The sequence below is a fragment of the Propithecus coquereli genome, unplaced genomic scaffold (genome assembly GCF_000956105.1).
Source record: "Propithecus coquereli isolate 6110/MARCELLA unplaced genomic scaffold, Pcoq_1.0 Scaffold142, whole genome shotgun sequence".
NCBI lineage: Eukaryota > Metazoa > Chordata > Mammalia > Primates > Indriidae > Propithecus > Propithecus coquereli.
This window is the reverse complement of record NW_012138525.1, coordinates 1,192,203-1,209,616: the sequence shown is the minus strand read 5'-3', so window position 1 is coordinate 1,209,616 and position 17,414 is coordinate 1,192,203. Positions and strand designations below refer to the sequence as shown.

At 41.8% G+C, this 17,414-nt stretch overlaps 1 protein-coding gene across 1 annotated transcript in view; it reads right to left on the bottom strand.

The window, feature by feature from the left end:
* Positions 1-17,414, bottom strand: part of DDX31 (DEAD (Asp-Glu-Ala-Asp) box polypeptide 31) — a 70,597-nt gene that overhangs the window by 37,860 nt on the left and 15,323 nt on the right. Inside the window, 7 exon segments of the mRNA XM_012639882.1 lie at positions 7,736-7,795; positions 11,525-11,701; positions 12,446-12,681; positions 14,441-14,547; positions 14,680-14,799; positions 16,291-16,355; positions 17,144-17,227. Coding sequence (XP_012495336.1) covers positions 7,736-7,795; positions 11,525-11,701; positions 12,446-12,681; positions 14,441-14,547; positions 14,680-14,799; positions 16,291-16,355; positions 17,144-17,227 — 849 coding nt within the window.

Below are 17,414 nucleotides of genomic sequence, written 5' to 3'. Positions count from 1 at the left end.
AGGAAGGTTAAGTAATTTGTCCTGGGACACACAGCTAAGAAGCAGAAGTAACCCTCAAATACAGGTCTGCTTTACTTTTCCAAGGCTATATCATACTGCATTCCACCATCAAAAAAGATGCTCCCGTCCCTCATATGCTGCCAGTGGAAATCCCTATGGCAGGGAATTTGGTGATATCTAGCAAAATAACATACGTTCTTGCCCTATGACCCAGAGCAGTATCACTTCTAGAAATTCACCCAAAGATACTCTGGCAAAAAAGTGATATATGCATACGGCTATTCATTTCAGCACTATATATAATAGCAGATCTGGAAAAAACTCCAATGTCTATCAGCGGAAGACAGGTTGAAAAAATGTGGCAATACCCCATAGAATAGAATATTATACAACTATAAAAAGAACAAAGATTTCTACATAATGATATGGAAAATCTCTAGGATAAATTTTGAGTATGTACAGTATGCTTTTGTGTAAGAAACTGGGAAAATATAAACATATTTGCCCGTATTTCAATAAGAAATAATGGAAAGAAAAACCCCAACGCTCATAAAATAGTCATCTATCAGGGAGGAAGAGAACAGGCAGGACAGGACAAGGATGGAAGCTAGACTTCCTTTAATGAACCTTTATACTTTTGACTGAGACCATGTAAATGTTGTAACATGATTAAAAAGATAATCAGCTGTCACGCAATAGGAAATACACAGCATAGCATTAGTGCATGACATAGTGTTGCCAAAAACCCAGGAAACTGAAACCTAGAACCTAAACCTAATTGAGTGTCTTTTTTTTTTTTTTTGAGACAGAGTCTCACTGTGTTGCCCGGGGTAGAGTGCCGTGGCGTCATCCTAGCTCACAGCAACCTCAAACTCCTGGACTCAAGCGATCCTCCTGCCTCAGCCTTCCGAGTAGCTGGGACTACAGGCATGCACCACCATGCCCGGCTAATTTTTTCTATATATTTTTAGTTGTCCAATTAATTTCTTTCTAATTTTAGTAGAGACGGGGTCTCGCTCTTGCTCAGGCTGGTTTCGAACTCCTGAGCTCAAACAATCCACCCGCCTCGGCCTCCCAGAGAGCTAGGGTTAATTGAGTGTCTTGATACAACTAGTTCATAGGGAATATGGGAGAAAGAGGAACATGCTAAATAACACCATGAGGGCACAATTAGCCAAATCCAGAATGTAGGGTATTCTAAAGGGCAAGGATCTGGTTTCTTCAAAAAAAAAATTAAAGGGGAAAAAAAAGAAGGGATAATAAAAACAAAACAAAAACATAAAAAAGATGGATGGATAGATAGAGTGATAGATGGATAAACTGAGAACAAATACCTTGAAGGAGGCTCACAAAATTGTCAGTTATTATCACTGGACAGAGGGATCTGGGGTGATTTTTACTTTTCTCTTTGTGTTTTCTTGTGCTGTTTGCTTTGTTTTTCTTTTAACCATGAATGCATATCATTTATTCGAAAATTTTTATTTAGAAAAATTTAAACCTACAGAAAAGTCTGAAGACTAATACAGTGAGCACCTGTAGCTCCTTCATCTGGATTCATAAATTGCTAATCTTTGGCCCATCTGCTTTCTCTTTTTCTCTCTATGCCTTATGGACACATATGTATCCTGTATGGGTAACGCTATGCTCCATCACTGGAGTAGAGCAGTGCCCACCAGCCCCCTCCATGTGAAGGGAGGTGATGAGTAAGTAACTGGAGAGTAAAACTCTGAGACCATGCAAATAACATGGTCCTGTTTCTGAAGCGTTCTGCATCTATTGATGCTCCTTGTCTATATTAATTGTTACCTTGATGGCTACGAATGATGACTTTCTATCATCTCTTCCTTCCATTTCACAGCTGTGAGATTCTTCTGTAAAGAACAGCTCCCCCACTTACAGTATCACAAAGGACTCACATGTACACAGCTTTTTTGAAAAACAATACTGCGCAAAGTCTCTATAAGAAGCACATTCCCTGCATCCCCCAGGGTCAGAGGCAGGACTTGAGGAAGACACTGTCCCACCCTCACTCCTCCAGAAGGACCACTGAGACATGTGTCTGCCTTCGTTTAAACCTGAGATTTGCTGGTTTCCTTTGAATGGTGGCTAGGCTAGGCATTTGTAGGTATGTAAGCAGAAGTTTAATGTACTAAAAGTGTGTCAACCACCCATGAAGTGTTTTCAGACGGCTCCCACATGCTCTGAAAGCTGATGTTGCAGAGCTGATGCCTTTGAGAACACAGCTTAGAATGTTCTCTATCTAAAGGGGAGCAGGAAATGCTTTCTACACTAACCACTGCTGATCTCTTCAGAAAAACTGATGGGTTCTTAAATCTGCTGAGCTCTTGTTAAGAAATGATTTATTTTATTTAAGTGCTCTGCAGTGGGAGATACATGCAGACAATAGGCTGCCTAAGCTTTGCAGACAGGCTTTGTAAAAAATTTAATGCTCATTGGTTTAGTAAATTCAACCAAGAAACACAGACAAGACTCTAAAATAGCACATCATGTCTGTGAAACTCACTGTGAGTGCAAACACACTGAAACAGTGAGTTAAAAAGGATGCCAGCAGGCTCATTGTGATTCTTCAAGGTTCTATTTCGCACGTGGGTGACCGAGCTCTGAACAACTGGCTGAGATACAATTTTCCTGTCTCCCACTACTTCTTACGTTGGGGGAACCTCTCGTGACAGTCAACCACTACCTACTACCCCTCGTTTTCTCTCACCCAGATTGAATGCAGCCATTTCTTTAGGCACTTCTTTCTCTTCCCAGCCTAAGCTACCACAGAGACCGAGGGAAAGGACCAGCCTGGTCTGGGAGCAGAGGGAACTGGACTACTTGCTTCAGCCTCCCTTCAGGAGCGATCCAATCTGGGCAAGTCAGTTCAGCTCTCTGAGCCTCACTTGACCCACCTACAAAATGGCTGCAAGAACCATCCTGTTTATCTCGTGAGGTTGTTGTGAAGATCAAAAGATACAATGTGTTTGACAAATGTCTTGAGAACTGTAAATCTTAGCATCGCAGCCATTTCATGGTGAACTAAGAATTGGTATGGTGGCACTTAGGTGGAGAGGTGATTTAACCGTCTCTTCACTCTTCTCCCCATCACACCTCATTCACTCCCCACCTCCACTCTCCAGGCAGAGGACCCAAAGAAGCAGAAGACTGCCCCCTCTTCCTGGAGTGCCGTTGGCCAGCTGCCCAGATCACCAGGACCCAGGACCTGCCTAGCACTCGGCAAAAGCTTCTGTTCTCTGCCTACTCTTAGGACCTAAACACAGCCCAATTTTATTCCTTTAACCTAATTAAGGCAAAAGAATTGCTAAAGTCAGTTCTGAAAGACACTCAATGGTGAGGCCTTGAAGGCCCTGGGCTTGACAATTGGCTGCCTCCATGAGACCTAGGAGTACAGATGGAAGGCAGCTTGCTCAGGTGCCAGCCTGTCAGTTGGATTAAAATGACTCATTTATTTATCCAAGAACCTCACAAAGTGCTTTTACTAACAGGGAGAGGGGGCCTGCCGTCTCTCTGAGAAGGGACGCAGCAAACTCGCCTCTGACGCCTTCCCGGCCTGCCAAAAGTCATTATTGCCGTGTGTGGAAAGCCATCAGCAGGGTACAGGCCCCCGTTGTCCTGGTGACAGATTGGGCTGCGTAATCAGAGGAGGAAGGAGAGAGTGCAGAAGCTGTCAGAGGCGAGAGATCTTGGCTGAAGCCGCCAAAAAACTGGCAACATGAGTTAGCGTAACTGAGTAAACAGAAACAATCTCCAAATGATCTTTCCATTAACACAAATGAAATAAAATGAAAAAGATAACTTTACCTAAAAAGCAAACCCCAGAGAAATGCAAGCAAGTCTAGATTTATTTGGGGCACTGAATTGACATTCTTGTGACTCTAAGAGCCTTATTTCCTTTGTCTCCTAGCCTCCTGGCATGGTGGAAATTTCCCAGGAGGAGAGGAAATTAAGAACTGCACAGACATAAGTGTGCTTGAAGCAAAAAAAAAACAAAACAAAAAACCGACCAAACAAAAAAAAACCTCCAAAACTGAGAAGGTGGAAGGAAGCAGCACAGGTGATTTAGGTGTGTCTTCTGAAAAAGAAAGGCATGTGCAGGACAACCAAGATATGTTCCAATTAATAATCAGTTGGTAGACCTGGGTAGAGCCAGATTCCTTTCTGGGGAAAAGGTTACTTACCCCATTTATCCAGGGACAACCAAGGAGAGCCATTTGGCCCAACAAGAGGTCTAGGGGCAGCCTTAAAATCAGAGGTGGCATGGAATTTCCATTTTCTAGTCACGAAATTGTGTATCTATCAATTCATCAACATAACAATGGCTTTAAAAACCATGTTCCCTGACTTTACCTTAAGGTGAGTTCTTCACTATAAGCAGGAGTAAATAATATTTTACAGATAATCCAGTGTCTTCTATCTGATTCCTTTGGCTTCTTAATTCCATTTTCCAGTTTGGCTTTGAATTTTCAAATGACTCCTTTCTGCTCATCCCTACTCCCTACTTAACTTGGCCTTTTCTTAGATCTAATTTCCAGAGGAAACAAGATTACACTGCAAATGCATGAAGACTTCTTCTCTTTCACAAATTGGTCCTTTTTGCCTCAATTACCCTTCTACTCTTGCCCAGACTCCACCTCCCCATGGTCATTTACTGTACAGCCAAAGTACACAAAGCTGTGTATCAGGTCCTGAGCGAGTTGCATGAAATTAAAAATGTCCTTGCTTTTAAGATGTTTAAAATTAAGATGAAATAAAACACACATACACACACACACACTCCCCTACCTTTAACTGTTCCTAGCAGGAAGGAAAACAGGGTGGAGGGAGGGAACTTTATAACAGTAAAGGAAATAGCATAATTGTGAACTTTTGTGTGGTTATACCACAAATTCCAAATTTTCATAAAGACATTCAGTTTTCTGGCCTTCTTAAAAGGATTTTGGGATGATAAATTAAAATGGCAAAAGATACAGTATAAAGGGGGAAGAATCCCCGCGTGACAATTAACAACATGAGTCCTCTTTGTCAAAAGGAGCCAGTGCTCCATCTGTCTCGTCCTGACGTGGCCCTCGTTCCTCATTAACACCAAGGAGGCTCCTGGAGAGCACTCAGATAGCCTGGCAAGCAACAGGCTGCTCAGAAGGACGCAGAGTGACAGTATCTCCCCCGACCCAAGCATGATCTATTACAGCATGTGTGTCCCACGCACCCCACGGCTCTAAGACGCGCCAGAAGCGTCAGGCTAAAGCAAACAAACGTGGCAGAAGTGTCAGGAATACTGAGAGAGTAAGCAAAGATTTTCTCATCACCAGGGAACCTGTGCTCCTCGTCTGACCTAGAAACCGAGAGAAATGAGCCCCACCCAGCTCTTCTCCAGTCATCTTCACTGCAGAGTAAAGAAGAGATGAGATGTTGGCGGATCAGCACACTGGAAGTGGCCTGGACCAGCAAATGAACAAGGACCAAGAGGCTTTAGAGAAATTGGATGTGGGCAAGGGAGAGTTTGCTTTATGTTTGCACCCAGGACTGGCAGGGCACAGAGGGCTGGGGGATGCTGTGCTTTGCCAAGACAATGGCGTTCTTTGCCTAGCTTACATCTTTGCCTGCGGTACCATCAGCCAGACAGAACAAGGAAAGCGATATGCTTTTGACCCCACTGAGAATTGTACTCCAGAAAGAATGATCTTTTCTTCCACGTAGAGCTACTAAGAAAAAACAAAAAACTAAACTTCAGATACCTGAGTTTTCTTTGAGACTTATAGCTCACCCATGTCTGTAAAGCACAGTGGCGCCTGCAAATCAGGAGATGATTTCCCAGGGATAAATCCAGCATCTTATGGGTCAAAGATAAAACATTTTGTTCCTATCCTAACCCAAACTCCAACACAAAGGTTCCTACTGCTTTCTATTCCAACATAGACAATCTGTAGCATTCACTCCTCACATCACATAAGAGGTATGAAAAAGTACACTCATTCCCAACGAGCAAGTATTACTACATCAATCTCTACCTCTCTGTTTTTAGAAGAAGGCATATATTGGTGGCTCTCAACATTGAGTTTGTTGGGCCCTATCTATCCCACCCAATTCAACTCACAAATACCAAGTGCCTATTGCATGCCTACTCTGTGCTAGATACCGGGATGGAAGTGCAAACAAACCACTGTCCTTATCTTCATGGAACTTATGATCTGGAAGGAAGAACCTAGACCAGGTATAACGAGCACTCCAAAGAATGAGCATCTACAGGGTACGCTGGGCGTACCTAACAGGGAAAAACTGGGGCCCCTGGTGTTCAATTCCCTAAAGAAGTGAAATTTAAGCTGAGACCTAAGTATGGGTTAGTCAAAGTCAGGGTGGGGTGTTCCAGGCCAAGGGACTAGCATGTACCAAGGCTCCAAGACCAGAAAAAGCCGGAATGACATATTCATGGAACTGAAGGAAGGGCCTGTTTGGCTGAAGGGCAGGAGCAAGAGGAATGTGGGGTGAAAGGAGACAGACTGGGGTCAGGTGCTAGAAAGTATTATTGCACATGATAAGGATTTTTGACAAATTTCTTTATCAAGTAGATTATCTGGACTTTACTTTAGACCAGGTATTTAGAGATGGTTTTAGAATAAACAGAGGCATTTAATTTGTGGATTGGCTTCATAAAGGGAAGGGCTACTTGGTCAGACACAGATCTCCTTAGGGGGCAAGTATTCCATTAGTAACCGTTCTCAGATCAGAACGAGTATTGGTAGGGCTGTTTACTACACACATGTAAGAATCAGCACTGTGATATGTGCGTTACCAGGCAAGCCTGCTTGTGGATGAGCACACATACACACAAAAGAAACAAACCTGTACTGACCCCCAAACTCTACATTTAGAAAGAAAATAGTCACTATTACCTTTAAAACTGAATATGGAGTATAAGTTCCTTAAAAAGTAATTGCATTAAATGAGGCCTAGACAGGCATTCGAATAACTGATGTCTTTGTTCCTACCCAGCACTTCCTCGCCAGATTTACTAAACTTACAGCACAATTTCCTACTGCACACACAGGAACTTCAGTAACTAGGTGGATAAGATGGCACAAGCAGAGAAGGTATTTCAATCTTGGGAGACAGTAACAACTAGGGAAAAGTGAATCCCCAGAGAGGAACACTGAAGGTGTGACTTTTCAATCTCGAAGGAGCATGAGATAAGCATGGAAAAGGTCAGTGCTGTGCTGGAGGAGGCAGCTAACCAGACTGCACAGACTGAGGCTGAGGGGACCAGCGTTGGAAATTGTGGCACAAATCAGTGTTTGAGACAATAGCAAATATTAATAAAATCTGCCCAAGTGCACTTATTTTCCTTGAAGAAAAAGTGAGCAGAGGCAAGTAGAGTCATTTTGTCACGGAAAGACTTTCTCAGCTCTAATTACTCCCGATAGCTATAATTTACAAGTTTTTGGTAGACAGAAATCGTCAAGATTCACACATTTTCAGACCAACAGCTGCCACTATTAGTAAGCAAATTGCCAAGTCTTCTGCACGGTGGTGGCCGGCTATCTGTGGCACAGTCAGGTGACAAGCCAGAAGTGCAAAGAGGCCAGCCACATCAAGAGGGCCCTGGTGCTCCCACTCCCTATGGGGCTAGCACAGGACAAACTGCCAAGAGACAAAAATTACAACTGCCGTTACGGAAATATTTCACCCTTCGCAGGGAGCACAGAATGATACATACCGTGCAAAGAAGGACGCCTCTTTTGGAATGTGAGAATTCCTGAAACACCGCTGTTCTTTCCTACAAAAACAAGGAAAAATAGGACCTCACAACTCTGAGATAAATTCCAGAAAGGTAGGCTTAGATTTCCCTAACTCTCTGCTATAGCTGTTTTTAGGCAGAGAGGTTTGCCAGGAAAAAGGAAGAAATGGATTCTTCACATCTTTGATGACGACCCTGTACTTATAGGACCAGAATTCTGAGACTATGGTAAAGTAGCAGAGTTTTGAGGTCAGCTTCAATAAGACAATGCCAAGGTGAGCACACCCTTCAGAAACAGCCAATAAAGCCAAAGGTCACAAGTTGCCATACGCAGGGTTCCAAACTCAGAATTTATTCTAAACACGTTCACCTACAAGTGCTCTAGAGCTGTAGTCCCCAATCCAGGTACTGGTCCCTAGGCTGTTGGGGACCGGCCACAGAGCTCTGCCTCCTCCCCCAACCCCTACCTGCGGAAAAACTATCTTCCATGAAATCAGTCCCTGGTGTCAAAAAGGTTGGGGACCACCGCTCTAGAGGAATAAAATATTACCAACCTTCCTCCCTACAGAACAATTTTTTTAAAACTAATTTTTACAAAGATTAAAAATTTATAAAACTACATATTTTAATTATAGAAAAATTATGTTTAAAAGAAGAAAACAAAAAATCATCCTGCCACTAAAGGCAAACCACCACCACCACCACCAGTAACACCTTGATGTTTCCTGAGTCTCTTTTTCATGCATAACTAAATATTAACTCAATGAATCATCACAACCATCCTATAAAGTAAGTAATATTAATACCTCCATTCTAGAAACTGTGAAACTGAGGCACAGAGAGGTTAAATATTTACCTGAGGTCACACACCCAGTAAATGATAGAGCCAGGACAAGAATACAGTTTGCCCCAAGAGGACACAGCTATAAACACCATGCTAGACTACCCTGTTATAATGTGAGATAAACAGTCTCTGCATAATTTAACTATAGAATCTTTTGTATGATCCATTAAAATTCCTAGATTCTCTGAGTCCGTATCCAGCTCCTCTATCATCCTCAGACCTATGCTGCAGAATGCCTCTGGTAAAACCAGACTCAGAGGATTAGTAAACTAAGTTTAAAACAAACAAACAAACAAACAAAAACCCAGAAGACTCTGTATAGCAAAAGCAATCTTAAACAAAAAGAACAAATTGGGAGGCATGAATTTACCAGACTTCAAGCTGTACTACAAGGCTATAGTAACTAAAACAGCATGGTACCGGCATAAGAACAGAGACATAGACAATGGAAAAGAACTGAGAACCCAAATATAAAACCATCCTCATATAGCCATCTAATCTTTGACAAAGCAGACAAAAACATACACGGGGGAAAAGAATCCTTATTCAATAAATGGTGCCGGGAAAACTGGATAGCCACATGCAGAAGACTGAAACAGGATTTTCACCTCTTACCTCTCACGAAAATCAACTCATGGTGGATAACAGACTTAAACCTAAGGCATGAAACTCTAAGAATTCTAGAAGAAAATGTTGGAAAAACTCTTATAGACATTGGCCTAGGGAAAGAATTTATGAAGAAGACCCCAAAGGCAATCACAGTAACAACGAAAATAAATAAATGGGACCTAGTCAAATTAAAAAGCTTCTGCACAGCCAAGGAAACTATCACGAGAGCAAACAGACAACCTACAGAATGGGAGAAAATATTCGCATGTTACACATCCAATAAAGGGCTGATAACTAGAATCTAGATAGAACTTAAGAAAATTAACAAGAAAAAAATCAAATAACCCCATCAAAAAGTGGGCAAAGGACATGAACAGAAACTTTTCAAAAGAAGATAGACTAATGGCCAACAAACATGAAAAAATGCTCAACATCTCTAATCATCAGGGAAATGCAAATCAAAACCACAATGAGATATCACTTAACTCCAGTAGAATGGCCTTTATCAAAAAGTCCCAAAACATTAAATATTGGCATGAATGTGGAGAGATAGGAACACTTATACACTGCTGGTGGGACTGCAAACTAGTACAACCTCTGTGGAAAGTAATATGGAAATACCTCAAAGAGCTACAAGTAGAACTACCATTTGATCCAGCAATCCCATTACTGAGCATCTACCCAAAGGAAAAAAAGACACTCTATAAAAAAGACACCTGCACTAGAATGTTTATAGCAGCACAATTCACAATTGCAAAGATGTGGAAATAACCCAAGGGCCCATCAATACATGAGTGGATTAATAAAATGTGGTATATGTATACCATGGAGTTCTACTCAGCCACAAAAAACAATGGTGATCGAGCACCTTTTGTATTATCCTGGATAGTAGAATAGGCACTTAGTAGAGCCCATTCTAAGTGAAGTATCACAACAATGGAAAAACAAGCACCGCATGTACTCACCATCAAATTGGTATTAACTGGTCAACACTTTTGTGCACATATAATAATAACATTCATCGGGTGTCGGGCAGGTGGGAGAGGGGAAGAAGGGATGGGTATATTCACACCTAACGGGTGCGGTGTACATCATCTGGGGATGGACACGCTTGAAGCTCTGACTTGGGTGGGGCAAAAGCAATTATGTAATCTAAATATTTGTACCCCCATAATATGTTAAAATTTAAAAAAAAATCCTAAAACCATAAATGGTATTAAAGAATGAAATCAGCAAACCTGACTGAATCAGAGATCCCGAAGGTAAAAACCAAGAGTTTATAAAATTCACAAAGGCTAGACTATTCAAGGACTTTTATATAATCTTGTGAAGAATAACCTGTGTCCTTGAGTGACCTTGAGCATGTTCACTTTTCTGGGCCTCCATTTCCTTAATTATTCAAACAAAAAAAGGAGCTGGACTTGTTTGGGATGTCAGATCTCTACTGTCCCTTTTAGCTCTAAAAATGGTATGATTTTTAAAGCTGGTTCTAGTCAAATCTTCTGCTTCCTAGTTTTCTTTCACTCTTTCTAATTTTCTCAGCTGCCTGGTAACCTCTCTGCTAGGACGAAATGGCTCTCATTTCCAACCCGTTTGTCCTTTCTTTCCCAATTCCAGCGAGTATATCTCACTTCCGTACTCCACCCCGACTCCCTAAATGAACGGCCTAGTTAAGAGTAGTGGAATGAGACTTACATAGCTTAATATCTAAAATAAGGGAAATGTGATACTCTTCTTTCTGAACACAGATCTTACTCTGTGCCAAGAAAGAACTGGAAACCCAAAGCCCCTCTGGTACACAGTGCCCTCTCCCAACCAAAAGTGTTCAGAGTGCAGCGCTGTGTCTTGTTGACAATGACAGCAGCCGTGCTCAGCAGTACCATATGGGATCCACAATTTAGCTCCATTAATGCTCTTAATTTGAAGACATCAAGCCCTAATTACACACTGGGTACTAAAAAGGCAAAACCCTTCCCTGGTGCCAGCTACTTAGTGGTACTCTGTTGCCTTAACAGCTGGTTGAGGTAGATTCAGGCCAAGCCAGGGCCTGTGAGCTCTCTCAGGTGGAAGAGACCAGCTCTTGGAGCAAAAGCAAAGGGGAACAATAGACTCCCTTTGCTCACATCAATCCAGCAATGTGATCCACTTCTAGTTCCAGCAGGTCGCCCATTTTTGGCTAATTCTTGCCTTGCCCAGTGGCGTCTACAAGGGACACAAGCCAGTGCTGAGCCTAAAGGATGAGTTTCCTGGGACTTAGGTTTGTTCCCGTGTCCACTCAGAGCCACGCTGCCACACAGGGAGAGATCAGTGCTCACCTCCTGCTCCATGTTGCCATGCAGCCGTAGGAATTTTAATCGCGTGGAGGCAGATGGTAACTGCCCTAATGCCGGGGTGCCTGAGCTGCTCAGCAGGGTCTGTAGAAAGAGGTGGTAGTGGAACTCCACCAGCTCACAACTTGAGAAAAAGACAATCATCTTCTGGTCTTTTTCAAACTAAATTGAGAGAAGGGGGCGAGGGAGAAATCATACTTTTTAAGATTAGGTGACACTAAAATGAGTGTTTCTCTAAAATACACAGTCATTCGTCATGCTGGCCCCGATTTGGAAACACAGGTGACAGACAGCTTTAAATTATTAAAAAACAAAAACAATGATACCCCACTCTACAAAGAATGGAGAAAAGGAAAACGACATAGCTATAATCTCAAACAGGTTTCCCATATCTGAGAAAAAGAAATACAATTTAGAGTGCAGCCATGCATTGGCTCTGTTCCTTTCATTTGCCCAGGGCTTGCCACACACAATACTAGCCAGCTATGTAAGCAGAAAATCTTGAAGTTTTATCCTCAAGCCTTCCCACCTGCTATTTTCCCCTATCCCAGAGAAAGTTATCAGGAGTCCAGTAAATAAACACCAGATTAGGGAACATGAGCACAGCCCCTCTATTTGCCTCACATCCAGCATGTTTCTGCCACCTGTGATGTTCCTAATACTGGTCCCAGGAAAGACATTTAAGGTAGATTTTAAGTGGAACATCATGGCGATAATTGACTTCTGATTCTTTCCACAATGCTAGAACACCGACTGAAAGGTCTGCATCCGTGGACTCAGAGATAAGTTGGAAAACTTTTTCTGTGTGTGTGTGTGTGTGTGTGTGTACTCATTGTTATGAATGTTTGACACAAACAAAATAGATCTTTCTTCCCTGGATCAAGACAGGTCAGTGCCCAGTCCTACCTTGCATTTCTGAAGGATGAAGGCCGCTAGGGAGACAAGCCTCAGTTTGCTGGGAACCAATGTCACGTGCTGGTCCAAACGCTCTGGTATTGCAAAGCTGTTCAGCTCATCACCAGTTTGTGGAGGGGAGACTTCCTGGGCCACTTCGCCCTTTGGGTTAAACTGGTCATGGCTTTCGTCCAGGACAGAAATAGTGACTGGACTGTGCAAACTGATATCAGCTAGCCGTGTTACACCTTGGATAAAATGCAGACGACAAAAACACACCGTGAAATTGGTCACGGATGCATATCCCACACAGCACCATCCAGGTTTATGAAGAAAGTCCTGTGGTTATCACTGTGTCCCAGCACTAATCTGACTGCCCCATGGCCAATTTGGTGGGGCAGACTTACCAAAGAGAAAGTTACCAGGAATCCAGTAAATAAACAGCAGATCGTTAGGGAACATAAGCACAGCCCCTCTATTTGCCTCACATCCAGCATGTTTCTGCCACCTGTGATGTTCCTAACACTGGTCCCAGGAAAGATATTTAAGGTAGATTTTAAGTGGAACATCATGGCGATAATTGACTTCTGATTCTTTTCCGCAATGCTAGAACACCGACTGAAAGGTCTGCATCCGTGGACTCTTTCCACAGCCTAACAGCCAATCCATACCAGTGTCTTACAATCTCACATCTATGGAAGACCATACAAAAGGATATTAACAGATGTCTGTGCCAACACCCACCTCCCAAAAGGGTTCTTTGGTCAAGTAAGTTACAGAAAACCTCCGATTGAAAAGGTTTCACTTGAAAAGGCTTCAGGAAAACTTTTTTGCTACAAGCCCTCTCAGGACCTTTATTGTGTTAATGTGCACTGTGAATAACCAAGGGGGAGGTGAGGGGACATTTGGACATTTCTTAACCTTTTTCTACCACAGAATCCCTTTTCCATGAATTATCTGTCAAAATTAATGTTACTTAGAATATACTTGCAGCACTGTGAGGGGCACACGAATGGCATCTGGTATGTGCACGTGATAATGTGGCCTACTAAATCAAGTAAACCAGACATGAGAACACGAACGCTGTATTGTTGTTCGGACAATGACTCATTGTGGGGGGTGATGCTGGTGGAGTGATACAGCTTTTCCCAGCCTTAGTGTTCCCAACTATCAAACAGAGCTAAGAATTCCCACCTCATGAGGACAGAAGAAAGAATACATTTGTTTGCCGGGTCGGTGGCTCCTGCCTATAACCCTAGCACTCTGGGAGGCGAAGGTAGAAGGATTGCTTGAGGCCAGGAATTTGAGACCAGCCTGAGCAAGAGCAAGACCCAGTCTCTACAAAAAATAAAAAAAAAAATTGGCCAGGTGTAATGGCACTCTCCTGTAGTCCCAGCTACTCAGGAGGCTGAGGCAGGAGGATTGCTTGAGCCCAGGAGTTCAGGGTTGCAGTGAGCTGTGATAACGCCCCTGCACTCTAGCCAGGGAAACACAGTGAGACTGTCTCATAAAAAAAACAAACAAAAAACGGAATATATTTTTCTAAATTTTTAAAGTTAATTATCTCTTTAGAAGAAAAGTAGAATGATTACACTAAAACACGCACTTGGATAAGAGGCCCTCCTCTTCAATACAAGGGCCCTGCTCTCCGTGGGTTGCAATTGCAATAAAAATCTCACGAAGCCACTAGGCCAACAGCAGTAAGCCTGTTCTCTTCCTCTGTACCCTAGCACGAGTACCAGCAGCGTTATTCTTACTTGAGATGATTCTGGACCTGGGACCTGCCCTTTCTTCCTTTCCCCATTCCCTGGGAACACATCAGTCCTGGACGATTGGAAGAGGGAGGCTGGGAATGCGGGACATGTCATTTGAAAAAGCAATTCTCTTGGGACACTTCCCCCGCTCCTCCAAGGTTGAGAATCATCGCTGGCAAACAGCTAGGATTATGCCTACGTCTCTCTTCTTCATTAAGAACACAGAAGGTTCCATCACTTCTTTTTAACTCACCTTCTGTGAGTGTCGCCGACAGCAAGACGTTCTGTCGTTCCTGGCATTCGGCATTTATAGCATTGAGTATTATTGTGATATCCTTTTCAAAACCCAAATCCAAGATTCTGTGGTTATAAGAGAAGAAATTTTAATCTACCTGAAGAGCAAATGTGGTCCAAGGGGCTACAGAAGTTGCAATGAAGACAGCAGAAACAGCTTTTTTCTTCTACCTTTCATGATTCCTAGATGAGGCTCACCTGTCTGCTTCATCAAAAACCAACCACCGTATCCGACTAAAATGAATGTTCTTTGTGGATTTTATATGATCCACCAGACGTCCAGGAGTTGAGATAAGAATATTTATTCCTTTGCGGAGTCTGTTTAAAATTATATATCATAAAAGAAAGTAAATCAAACAGGGCTGTATCAATAGAAAATACAGGAAAAAGGCAAAGAAGATATTCATTTCATGCATAGCATAAATGTGCCACAGCCTAATATCATAACAAAACATGACAACTTGGTAAAAAAGATATAATTGAGTATTTCCCTCTCCTGTAGAATGCAATTGTTAAGATCTGAAATTACATTTAAAATCATAAAACCTTAACTTTCAAAGGACTCTTAACTATATAATCTAATGCTCTTTATCTGATTCATAAATCCTTTCTAGAATATTCCAGATAGATGGTCATCTGGCCTGTTCTTGAAGGTCTCTGTGCCAGGGAACCTATTATCTGAGCAAGTTAGCCCATGACAGTGTGCTCTAATTGCTAGAACATTTTTTTCTTACACTAAACCCTTTTTGTAACTTCCATACAATGGGCCTCAGCTTTGCCCCATGGATGATACAGAATAAATCGAATTTCTTACTCTCCAAACAACCGTTATCCCATTATTTCAAAGTAATAAAAGCCTCCACATTTTAGCTGAATGTATTTTCCAGTTTTCTTTGCAGTTCAGTATGGTCGTGTGCCTATGTTCTAGAAACGGGATAAAAAGATAAAGGGAGTATGCAAATTGCACAAGCACCTTCGGAGACTATGAGGTAACCTTGAAAACGGACACCTTCCACAGTGGCACAAAAAGATAAAAGGAACCTAGGTCCTGACGCTGGACTGGCTCCATCAGACTTCATCATCTTTTTTTTTTTTTTTATTTCCCAACAGCCTTCTTAAATGTGAAAGAAAAATAAAACTTCTATATTGTTTGTGCCACTGCTATTTTAATTGTTATCACACAATCCTAACCATACTTTTAGGTTCCAAGTTTAATATTTACTCCTCAGTTATAGACTACAAGCATAGTTAGGTGTGACTACTAATTATTAATATTAAGCTATAATACAATAAAAATGTTTTAAAAAGAATGCAGACAAGTTGAGATTTACTTGTTGCAACAATTTTCAAATGACACCTATTATAAGTTCTAATACAGAATTAGGAATCAATGTATTTGGGTACAGAAAGCAAGTTGCAAAGGATTATGTAAGTTTATGATCTTATTTTTATAAAACCAAACAACAAAACCTCTAATATCCAATGTACACAAAAGGGAGTCACACCTAGGGGATGCATACTAAACTAGGGGGACTGTGGGGTACCGCAGGGGTGGGAGTTAGGAAGGTGATGAGCACTGTTACTAACCACATCAGAAGGAAACCTGGCTGTAGGTTCATCAGTACTGTAAAAAATAGCACCGTCTAGAGGTGACCGCTCCCCACTGACTCAATCTGTCCCTATGTACTGGGACTAGGAAGCTCAGTCTGAGACAGGGCTCTCTGCAGGTTTAGAAGGACCAAGTCTTACTGAGGAAGGCAAGAAAGACAGAATCAAAAAGGAATGAACAATCAACAAACCTCTGCCTACCTGGCTTTTTCTGATTTTCTCTTCTCTCCTCCCATTAACACTCCAGGCACAATCCAGGTAAATGGCTACAGAAAGACAACAGACCAAAACCAACATGAAGTCCCCTTTACTGAACATACAGAGACTGATTCTAAATTCCTTTTCCTTAAACAAGTTGGGAGGGAGAATTCAGGCTTCTCATTGTATGAAGTGTTATTGTTCCTAGACATTGCCCACCCATGGTTACTATCAGCAGTCACTTGAATTACAGCTGTACAAGTAGCTTCTAACGCTGTAAGCGAGAAATGTAAGCTTTTTAAATGATTCAAGTAGCTTCCCTATCCCCCATGGAGCCTGAACTGAAAGCACACTTCAGTAAACCTATTGCCTTTTTCTCCCCAGTTAAGATAAAACCAAAGCAACACCTTTCCTACTTCCCACCCATGATAAAAGAAAGGACAGATCAATTCATGATCTAATTTAGTGGGTTGGCAGGCTTTGGCTCTCAAGCCTTCTCTCTTCCTTCTTAAACAAACCCTACTTGCAGCTTTTTAAGTTGCTTTCCACTGGATCCCTGTTAAGGTTGTACCTGTAAATTTCTGTATGTGGCTTGAGAGTAACTATTAGTATGATGAACAAATTACAGGACTTTAAGCATCAGGAAACACTGATAATCCAGCCAAGCTAGAAATTGATAGTTTGGTTTAGGTCAGTAAAAATCTATAAACTACCTAGAAAAAGCAGAGACATGCAGGCAAGAGGGAAATAAGAGTAATTCTTCTCTCTCTGAAAATAAAGAAAAGACTACAGTATATTAAATCTTTCCTCAAAAAGTCAGAAAAAAAGGTAAAACTGAACTCATGGTTTTCCTTACCTTAAGCAGTTTCTGGACAGTGTCAAAGCTTTGTAGAGCCAGCTGTAAATATTAAAAAGTTATAGATAATGAACAGGATCCCTTCTTCCTTTTTTAAAAAAAGACAATGTAAAGTGATTAAGATTCAAACTTTGACCTCAAGTTAAGAGTTAGAAGAAAAAAATCCTATACACAGAATCTACTCTGAAAATACACCGTGTTGTTAGATTGGTTCTGCAAACTGTCAGTTTGGGGAATGAAGGTAAAGATATCACATCTATTTTTCTTGGAC